At 38.7% G+C, this 11,036-nt stretch overlaps 1 protein-coding gene across 4 annotated transcripts; it reads left to right on the top strand.

Moving 5' to 3' along the window:
- Nucleotides 1-469: 469 nt before the first annotated feature.
- On the top strand, nucleotides 470-10,558 carry LOC121989799 (protein TSS-like). Of its 4 annotated transcripts, XM_042544052.1 has the most exons (23): nucleotides 471-793; nucleotides 923-984; nucleotides 1,251-1,343; nucleotides 1,450-1,522; nucleotides 1,731-2,081; nucleotides 2,172-2,236; nucleotides 2,352-2,483; nucleotides 2,569-2,610; nucleotides 3,375-3,905; nucleotides 3,999-4,159; nucleotides 4,301-4,787; nucleotides 5,099-5,161; nucleotides 5,250-5,351; nucleotides 5,490-5,810; nucleotides 5,911-6,003; nucleotides 6,076-6,177; nucleotides 6,269-6,373; nucleotides 7,068-7,201; nucleotides 7,403-7,586; nucleotides 7,706-7,837; nucleotides 7,918-8,030; nucleotides 8,291-8,372; nucleotides 8,456-10,558. In XM_042544052.1, the coding sequence occupies exons 1-23, from the start codon at nucleotides 724-726 to the stop codon at nucleotides 10,244-10,246; spliced, it is 5,289 nt and encodes a 1,762-aa protein (XP_042399986.1). In that variant the 5' UTR covers nucleotides 471-723; the 3' UTR covers nucleotides 10,247-10,558. The 4 variants fall into 4 exon arrangements, with proteins under 4 accessions (XP_042399985.1, XP_042399986.1, XP_042399988.1 ...); XM_042544051.1 differs by having other exon boundaries at nucleotides 470-793; nucleotides 5,911-6,177; XM_042544054.1 differs by lacking the exons at nucleotides 471-793; nucleotides 923-984; nucleotides 1,251-1,343; nucleotides 1,450-1,522 and having other exon boundaries at nucleotides 1,940-2,081; nucleotides 2,318-2,483; nucleotides 5,911-6,177.
- Nucleotides 10,559-11,036: the final 478 nt, after the last annotated feature.

Raw genomic sequence — 11,036 nt, 5'->3', positions numbered from 1 at the left:
AAGGAAAGAGAAAAAGTTTCATTAAAAAAAATGAAAAATAAAAAGCGGTATTAAAAAAAATGACGTGGAGCTTAGTCCGTAGCAATCCATAAAATAACATCCGTAGCATAACAATATATATATATATATATATATATTAAATCAATTTATACTACCTGAATTATAAGGAGAGTATTTGTTACATGAATCATGAATTTGAACCCTGATTAACTATAAGAAGCACAGGCAAACACACAACCAAAAGCCATCCATCCATATTTTCTTTCCTGAAATCGCCACCACAATTCTGGTCCTTGCGTTTCCAGCACCAAGCACAAAACTCCAAACAACTACTTATCTCAAATCCATGTAAAGATAAACAAACAGTACAAAAACAAAAATAAATTAAAAATTAAAAAGAAAAAGAAAATGCAGTGGAAAATGGAGAAGGGTGTAACTTGAAGATATGGATTTGCAAATGAGGAAGTATTGACCATAGATTTTGAGGGGCTCCCAGATCTTACAGCCCCCCTCCAGCTCTCCTTCAAACGCTCTGCTTGCTTAAACCTCTCTGCTGCTGCAGCAACAACCTTATCCTCTCATTCCACCTCTGCCTCCTCCTCCTCCTCCTCCTCCTCCTCCTCCTCCTTCTCTTTATGTAAATTTTGTAACTTTCAGTTCCTTTTGCCCTCTTGGAGCTTAATTTAAGACAGAAATCTATTTGAAAGCTTTAGAGGAGGAGAGATGGCTCCCAAGGCTGGGAAGGTTAAGGCGCATAGAGTCAAAGGCGAGAAGAAGAAGAAGGAAGAGAAAGGTGAATGCTCCTTTAATTGCTTGTTCCTTCCTTTTTCTCTTTTTCCTCCTTATGGTGCCGTTGATTTCGATGGTTCCCGTCGGCGGCGATGAGTCTGCGCATTGACTTGCCGGAGCCTTTTGGTTGCAGTGTTGCCGGCGGCGGTGGATGTCATCGTCGAGACGCCGGATTACTCGCTGCTCACCCTCAAGGTTCGATTCTCATTTTCAGGGGAAATGAGGATGAATTTGAAAAGTCAGCAACAATAAATTATAGGGGGAAGGGGGCGAAATGATAATTGCTTGACTTTGCATCAAGATTAGTGCGGATTCCACCGTGCATGAAAGAAATTTTGATTTTGATTCCTTTAATTTACCTATTTAGTATCTCACCCTCTAATTCTGACAGGATAATAATTAAAAATCTTTTAGAGGTTATTTGTAATTTCAGGAAGAATCTAAGGGGATTTCCTTTATAGGGTATATCGACGGATAAGATACTTGACGTCCGTAAATTATTGGCCGTACACGTGGACACTTGCCACTTAACCAACTTCGCCCTTTCCCATGAGGTAATTTCATTATTGATATTTATTTGACTATTTTATTATTGAGAAAATAGAATGATTTATTTTCTTTAATTGCTCTATAAATTTTCACTAATTTTCTTTATGACAGACACGAGGAGACAAGTTAAAGGATACGGTGGAAGTTGTCTCACTAAAGCCATGCCATATTACTATCGTCCAAGGTAAACACAATTAATTAATAAATTATATTAATTTTAAATAATATTTATTTATTTATTTATTTTTTTAAAAATGTAATCAAAATTCTTATCATTTTGGGTGGGAAACTCATGCTGTGTTTGTGGCTATATATTATTGGGTGAAAATGTGGATCCTGTCTGGGAGAAGACAGGGAGGGGATTGCTATTAATATAAAAGCTTCTCTCGCAGAGGAGTATACGGAGGAGCTCGCCGTCGCCCACATCCGCCGACTGCTCGACGTCATAGCCTGCACGACCGCGTTCGGCGCTTCTCCGGAGAGGAATGGAGGACCAGCAAGTCCTCCTACTGCAGGTGGAGATGGAGGGAAGGGCGATACGCGCCCCGGCGACGCTGCGAGGTCGGGCGAGACAAACGGGGAGGAATGTAAAGACGAAGCCGATGGCATTGCCGGGAGAAAGAAGGTTGATTTCATATCCTCTACGGTTAACGTACACAAGGACGATCCGTTGTACCCTCCCCCCAAACTCGGGCAATTCTACGAGTTCTTCTCGTTCTCCCACCTTACTCCGCCGCTCCAATGTTTGTGCCATTCTCTCTTAAGAAGCACATATTCTTTTGTGATAAAACTGGATCTGGAGTTTGAAATTATATTCTCCTAAATTGTTCCAGATATAAGGAGGACTTCGCGACCATTTGTGGATGATAAAAAGGAAGATAACTTCTTTCAGATTGATGTGCGTTATCCTTTCCCCTTTATTTTGGTGTTCGTAGTTCAGATTGGTCCAACAAATACTACATTTGTTTAGTTATTTCAGCCAACTTCATCTTAGTCTTCAAATCGACGAACAGGTGAAGATTTGCAATGGGAAACTTGTGACCATAATCTCTACGAAAGATGGGTTCTATCCCTCTGGAAGAAGGTCTCTTATAAGTCATTCTTTAGTTTACTTGTTGCAGCAAATAAGCCGAGCTTTTGATAGTGTAAGGTTTCGCATAAACTTTTTGGTCTTATGGTCCCTTCAGTGTTTTCTGTTTCCCTTCTTACCAAGAGTTATCGTACGTATAGGCATACAAGTCACTGATGAAAGCTTTCGTTGAGCACAATAAGGTTGGTCTACTTTTAGCCCTTTGTCAATTTTTTCCCACTTATTTTCAAGACTTGATTCATTATCAAGACTGAAAAGCTTTAGTTAACATAATTAAATATGATTTAAGAAATGGAGAAAAAATTACTATGATATATCTTTGGAAAGAGTTTGATAATTGAATAAGATCTATTTTAGACGAACCTAAATTGTTGTGGCTAACACGGCTCAACAGTGGTGATGATGTTGCATTTATAATGTCCAACTTAGCTGGGATATTCCTGTTACAACATTCTTGTTTATTGGATTGAAAGGACGGGCATCAATAGCCTGTGTAGTTAAATCTTTATAATTGGAGAAACACAGGAGCAAGTCATTTCTTTTATAGTACTCGAAATTTATAATGTTTTGGCAGTATCCTTTGTGCTGGCCCATGGTAGCATCCAAAATTAAGCGTGTTCAATCGGGGACGACTGCTAAATCTAAGACTACTAGGCTTGGAAGTGAGATACATGTTGTTGCTCATTCTTAAGTTGAGCAATACTACAATAGTTACATTCCACCTTACAAACTCAGTTATTATGATGCCTTTTTTCCTTTTATCGGTAGAGAACTTCTTAGAAGGAGTATCAAAGTTCAAAATATATCGCAGGGATTTGCATTTTTTTTCTTGCAACTGCTTATCTTTCTAGATACAGTTTATCGCCACTTGAAAACTGAGCATCAAGCAAACAACGGCAACCTTTGGTTGGTTAAGGCTTATACTGTTCATTCTGCATTCTTTCAGTTTGGAAATCTTCCATATGGATTTCGAGCAAACACTTGGGTGGTTCCTCCAATAGCTGCAGATTTTCCATCAATTTTTCCTCCTCTTCCTACAGAAGATGAAACTTGGGGTGGTAATGGCGGCCAGGGGCGTGATGGCAAGAATGCTGAGAGGCCGTGGGCCAAAGAATTTGCAATCCTTGCAGCAATGCCTTGTAAAACATCTGAGGAAAGGCAAGTCCGTGATAGGAAGGCTTTCCTTCTTCACAGCTTATTCATTGATGTCGCTGTTATCAAAGCTGTCGAGGCTATTCAACAACTAATCATCAAGAACAAGTGCTCAAATGAATCACCATATGGTCCCTCCGCTGTAATTTTACATGAAGAACAAATCAGAGATCTAAGAATTACAGTTACAAAGGACAATGCTGATGCCAGCTCTAAAATGGATGTTAAATTGGACAGAATTCAAGCCCCAAGAAAGTCTTCTAAGGATATTTGTAAACGAAATTTACTAAAAGGAATCACTGCAGATGAGAGTGCAACTGTTCATGTAATTCTACTTCCAAATCCACCACTTGGTTAATTTTATTGCATCTAGTTTTCCTTGGACTTAGGACCTGAAGTAGCATGTTTTTTCTTGCAGGATACTGCCACCCTAGGTGTAGTGGTGGTTAGACACTGTGGTTATACTGCTGTTGTCAGAGTTCCAGTCAATGCTGGTTCAGGTGAAAGTCCCTTGATTGAACAAGACATTCATATTGAAGAGCAGCCTGAGGGAGGTAGTAACTCTTTAAATGTCAACAGGTACAACTTAAGAGGATAAGCTCTTATTAACTGTTTCATGATGACCTTGTATGAGCATAGGCCGTCTGTTTTAAGGCATCTATACTGTGATTCATTTTTCTTTAGGGGAAGATAATGAATTCTGTGCTTTATGCCTTTCAGCTTGAGAATGCTTTTGCACAAGTCCTCATCATGTGGAGCCCAGAAATCCCATTGTACAGACATGGAGGATTTACACTCTTTCAGGTCCTTGGTGCTAAAAGTATTAGCAGATAGTATGCTGAGGTTAGATGAAGAAACTAAAGAACGGAAAATGCCAATTAGATGGGAACTAGGGGCTTGCTGGGTGCAGCATTTACAGAATCAATCGGAGAATACTGATTCCAATAAATGTAAAGACAGCATAGTTGAAACAACCGTAAAAGGGCTCGGTAAACATTTTGGTCAATTAAAGCAGATAAAGAAGAAGGTTCAGGATAATGGGGGAACTGATTCTACAAATGAAAACTCTACTCCTAGCATGGGCTTGATTAAGGAACACGTGGATGGTTTTAAACTTAAGGAAGATAAGGAAATGATGCTACAAAAATTGCTTCCTGAAGCAGACTACATACGCCTCAAAGAATCTAATACTGGTCTTCATGTCAAGGTTTATCTGTTCTCTGACTTATTCATTGTTGTATTTCACTAAAACTGAGCTACATGAAATTGTTCTTGTTAGCTGCAGGATTCTTTCAAATGCATACAACAAATATTTTACTGTTCAATCCCTTATATCATCCTCAACTTTAGTTGTATAATTGGTCATGATTCCATCTGTCTGGATTGACTTTTACTCTGACGTATTACTTGAATCAAGTTCCTTGTTTCAACAAAACCTTGGCTCCGAGAATACGTTGCTTATAATTATGTATTCAATCTTCTGCATTATCTTGACTCCTGTGAATTATTTTATGTCAGTCACCAGATGAGCTGATTGAGATGGCATTCAAGTATTATGAGGATATTGCACTGCCAAAGTTGGTATAATTCCTAAACTTTCACGTTAGTTCTTTATATCTTTTGGTGCTTTGCAAGGTAGTCCGTTATTATTATGACAATTTTCTTTCAGGTAGCAGATTTTGCTTCACTCGAACTTTCTCCTGTTGATGGTAGGACGTTGACAGATTTTATGCATACCAGGGGGTTGCAGATGTGTTCACTTGGACGTGTGGTAAACTATTAAATAATAGTGAACATATTTTTAGTCCAATGCAAATCTTTGTTAATGCATGCCTTAAGTTTAACTTTAATATAAAAGCTAAGATAATAAGTTTTTTGTTTTCTGCCCTTCCATTCACATTCTGAACAGGTTGACCTTGCAGACAAGCTCCCTCATGTGCAGTCCCTTTGTTTGCATGAGATGATAGTTCGAGCTTATAAGCATATACTTCAAGCTGTCATTGCAGTTGTTGGTGACATGTCTAACATGGCTGGGACCGTCGCATCTTGTTTAAATGTATTGCTTGGATCAGTGCCTGCAGATAATGCAGATATTTACTTGAGCAATGACATCTGTCTCAAAAATAAGTGGCTGGAAACTTTCCTATTAAAGCGATTTGGGTGGAATTTGAAAGATAAGGACCGCAAGGACTTGAGGAAGTATGCAATTCTACGTGGTCTTTGCCACAAGGTCCTGGACTGTATCTGTCGTCATATTGTTGTCTGAGATTTCCTGCCAAATTGTTCTTGGTGATTTAATTTCTAAGCACTTTTTGCTTTTTATGCTGCAGGTAGGACTTGAGCTAGTACCAAGAGACTATGATTTTGAAACTCCACATCCTTTTAGGAAATCAGACATTGTGAGCATGGTTCCTGTATACAAAGTAAGGATTTGTAGCTTTAGATATTATCTTGTCTTATTTTCTGTAAGCGATTGTTCTGACTTGAAATTGCAGCACGTTACCTGTGCATCAGCTGATGGACGCACTTTGCTGGAGTCATCTAAAACTTCTTTAGATAAAGGAAAACTGGAGGATGCTGTTAATTATGGGACCAAGGTACAAGTTTTTATTTATTATTGCTTTTGTCATGGTTGTTAGCTTCAAAAATCTTCTAATCATTTCCCTTCTATTTCCTTTTAAAATCTAGGCGTTAGCAAAACTAGTTGCAGTATGTGGTCCATACCACAGAACGACGGCAGGTGCATACAGTCTTTTGGCTGTAGTTCTCTACCATACTGGTGACTTCAACCAGGTACATGCCTTGGAGAATGTTCATCAAGAAATTTGATTATGATACTCTATGCTATTGAATTGGTTCTAAGCATGAAAACCAAAGGATAGAGCAGTATTAATCAATGTAAAAGTGGAAACTAGATTCACATATCTTATCTCTCAAAATAATATTTACTGACTAAAATCCTATTTTGGATAAAATAATTAAATCTAACACTTCCCAGGCTTGAGCATAGATGCAATCGATGCTCAGCATGTCACACAATATAGGAAAAACTGCCTAACGGAGATATTATTGAACTTTAGAGAATTTGTCAGGTGTCAGTCAGTCAGTTGGCAGAATACATCTTCTGTAAGCCATCCAGGCAAATGAGTCTAGCAGCTAGTTTACCAACTTGCAGGCTAGTTTACCAAAAGATAAAGCCAATGAGTTGAACAGAACTTGTTTGGCCAATTTGCAATGCTTGTTGCATCAAAAGCTGAAGCCATAGTAATTGGAAGATAAAAAGTAGGATACCCTCTCTTTGCTTTGAAAGTAATAAATGCAGACTCGGAGTTCTTTTCCATAGAAGAAATCACTTTTTTAGGCTGGCTAACTACTTTATATATTTTAATTTGTTTTTTTTTTCATTGTATAAGTAGTTTATGTTTTGGAGAACTTTTACCCTGTTAGGTTATTATTGCCAATAAGATGAGTTCCATTTTCTTCTTAGGCAACCGTCTATCAACAAAAGGCTTTGGATATTAATGAAAGGGAACTAGGTCTTGATCATCCAGATACAATGAAAAGCTATGGTGATCTTGCCGTTTTCTACTATCGTCTTCAGCATACAGAACTGGCACTGAAGTAAGTTGAGTCTTTTTTTTTACCATTATTCATATATTTTTGTACAGTGCATAGATCATCTAAGCCAAAAGTTCAAAATTTGTTGCTTAACGATTGATTTATTTTGGCGCATGATATGAGTTTGCTCATCATAATCCATATAGACATGTAACTTGAAATCTTAATAGTGATAGCATAATTTCTGTGATTTTTTTATCATAGGTACGTTAATCGTGCATTGTACCTATTGCACCTGACTTGTGGCCCTTCACATCCTAACACTGCTGCAACTTACATAAATGTGGCTATGATGGAAGAGGGGTTAGGTAATGTGCACGTTGCTCTTAGATACCTACATGAGGCATTGAAATGCAACCAGAGACTACTTGGAAGTGATCATATACAGGTTAATACTAATCCTCGTTTATCATAATTTCTGTTTCCTACGCTCTTCTATCTTACAGAGTAAACCATGAAATTGCTTATCACTTTTGGATATGTACTGACTTTATATTCATATCACAGACTGCAGCTAGTTATCATGCTATTGCCATTGCTCTGTCTTTGATGGAAGCTTATTCTTTAAGTGTCCAGCATGAGCAGACAACTCTCCGCATCCTTAAAGCAAAGCTTGGATCAGAAGATCTACGGACACAGGTAACCGTCCCATAAGTACAGATTTATTTTGTTTATTTACATTGTTTGATCATAACTATGGTGTTCCTCTTATAATGCAGGATGCTGCTGCATGGCTTGAGTATTTCGAGTCTAAGGCTCTCGAGCAACAGGAAGCTGCACGAAATGGTACTCCAAAGCCTGATGCTTCCATTGCTAGCAAAGGTCATCTGAGGTAAATAAAACCATTACTAAGCAGGAACATCATGATGAGGTTCAGAAATTTTAAATGAAACAAGTCACGAAGTTTCCATTTGACAATTCATGAAGCCATTGTTGAAGACCAAGCTAGTAGAGTTAGTTTCAGAAGTGGTTGTCAAAATGTAGTCTAGCATTGTTCTGAAAATAAATCTAGCATAGTCTTTTCTTTACTTCCCTGTCTTGCTTCTCTACAGTTTATCCGGTTCGTTGACTTCTGCTGCACTTTCAATGCAGTGTGTCTGACCTTTTAGATTATATCAACCCTGAAGCAGAACAAAAATCCAGAGAACTTCAAAAGAAGCAAGCCCTTGCAAAGGTTCTGATTGGGTCTTTACAAGGCATTATTATCTACACAAGTACTTTTTGACATGCGTCGACTATGTTTTCTTATCTTTGCAGATAAAAAGCAGAAATGAACAAAACCAATTTGACACTGTTGAGATTGACGACGACCAGGTTGATATGCCAAAGCAGGAATGGGTGGCAACCAATGACAAGGAAAACAACTCCTACATTCATCCACCCATGGAGTTTAAGGATGAGAAGCCCAATATCGTCGTCATTAATGTGTCAAGATCGAATCCAGAGGAGGATGCCATGGAGGAATATTCAACTGAAGAAGGATGGCAAGAAGCTTTCTCAAAGGCACGATCTCTCGCAAACCAAAAATCTGTATCAAGGAGACCTAGTTTGGCGAAAATCAATACAAATTCGCTGAACAATGTAGAAAGTCCACGATATCGAGCTAGAACTTCCCCCAACATTTCTTCTCCTGGAACACCAGCAAATGATGATAGTATGCCTGCTGCTACTAGCCCTGCTTCAAAGAAGTTCATCAAGAATTTAAGCTTCAATCAGAAAGCAAGCAACATTCCTGTTTCAATGGATGCAGATCCTGCCACCACTGCTATGGCTCCCAATTCAGTTTCTTCGCCAATTGCAAACACTAGTCCCTCGACAAGGAAAAACTTATCATATAAAGATGTGGCATTGGCTGCTCCGGGAACTATCATCAAGGTCGCAGATAACCACGATATGGAAATGTCACACGCTATAAGAGAACAAACAAACTATGGTTCTAAAGGGGAGATGAGCAAACATAAAAATATTGAGGGATGCAAACATGCATCTACTCATGGAGAGTCTGATGGCTCTGTTGTGGAAGGAGATAGCAAGGAGAAAATGAATTCTATTGTGGTAGAAACATCTCTGCAGGAGACAAGTCCTGTTGTGGAAGAAAAAGATAGCAAGGAAGCTCCTGCAGTGCAAGAATCTTGTAAAATATCAGTGATATGCCATGAAGTGAAAGAATTAGAATTAAGAGCATCTGCTTCAGATGGAACTGCTGCTATGCACGAACCTGATGTCCCTGGTTCCACCGAAGAAGTGAGCAATGTAGGTGAGGAGATGCAGGAACTAGTATCAAGTGGATGTGAAAGTGAGCCAATAAAAGAGAAGAACAATGAGACAGCCAAAGAGCCCATCAGCAAACTTTCTGCAGCTGCAGCGCCATTCAATCCATCCACAATACCAGTTTTTAGCTCAGTTCCCTTGCCAAGCTTCAAAGATCATGGAGGAATTTTACCACCTCCTGTAAGTATTCCTCCCATGGTGGTAATTCCTGTTCATAAGCATCTCCACCAGTCTGCCACATCAAGGGTGCCCTATGGCCCACGGATAACTGGGGGTTATAACCATTCAGGTTATCGCAGTCATCGGAACAAACTGCCATTTCAGAATGGTGAATTGGCTTCTCAGGATGGTAACTCATTGAGTCCAACAATGAATCCTAATGCCGCCGAATTCGTTCCTACCCAGCCATTGATTCAGAGCAACTACCCAGTGTCCCCAAGCGGCTCTCAAGCATCAGCAAACAATATTTCACTCTCCCCTCAATGTTTACCTTCATCACCAGAAAGTTTGATGGAATCAACAACTCCAGTTTCTGCCTCTGAGTCACAAAGTGAGGAAGCTGACAATATCACTAAAGTTGAGCAATCTACAGAAGGTACAGATGCTACTATCAACGCTGAACAGATTACTCCTGAACAAGAGACTCCTGAACAGATTACTATCTCTGATGACCTTCAACTAGCAGATAATGCACCAGAATCAGCAAGGTCTATCGACAAGCAAAAATGTTGGGCTGACTACAGCGACAGCGAAACTGATGTTGAGGTTGTGGGTTGAAGACAAAGGGGCATGGTCTTAAGCGAGAATAAGTTGATGCTGGCTATGATCAACCTACAACTCGGACCTTTGCTTCTCCTCTAGATTAAGCATCAAAAAAGGAGAAATTGCCATGGAAGCTAAATTCTTAATGAAACTGAAAACAAGGCTTATCATTAACGTTAATCCTTGCTAGCCCTGTTCCAGAATAAGTGATGTTTATGTACTTCGATAGAATTGACTTATGTACCTTGAGGAACCCGGCTCATGTTCATAACTATTATTTTCTCCATAATTGAAGAATGTGAGAAATAAAATTCAATTCTAATTCCAGATTCCCCCCCTGCAATTTTTCTACAGTCACACCTGGTTTCTTCTTGGAAATTATGTCTTTAGTTAGATTTTTTTTATGCAACTAGTTATCAATCACTATTATATGAATTATACAACCAAAAAAAAAACTCAATATTTATCAACAACATAATTGCAACGTCATTATCTTAATAATGTTAATCCTATATGGGTAGGAGTTTAATAACAAGAATTTGAAACAAACTTCGCATTGAAGTTGTCACATAGTCTCAAACGAGTGATCTAGATAAGGGACATGAAATAATCCGAAAAGTCTCGGGGCTATGATGCAGTAGTAAGGTATCTAGGTTGTCATCTAATTACCCGCGGTTGAATTTGTAAGAATCCGAATCTCAGGTATAATGAATTTGTAAAAATTTTTCCTTCAAATGAGATACATAACTAAAGGATATTGTACTGATCGTTACGAGCATTTTTCGATTTATCCTGATAACCGATG

The sequence above is a fragment of the Zingiber officinale genome, chromosome 6B, assembly GCF_018446385.1.
Source record: "Zingiber officinale cultivar Zhangliang chromosome 6B, Zo_v1.1, whole genome shotgun sequence".
Taxonomy (NCBI): Eukaryota; Viridiplantae; Streptophyta; class Magnoliopsida; order Zingiberales; family Zingiberaceae; genus Zingiber; species Zingiber officinale.
Note: the sequence above shows the minus strand (reverse complement) of the source record. Positions and strands in the feature narration are given on the sequence as shown.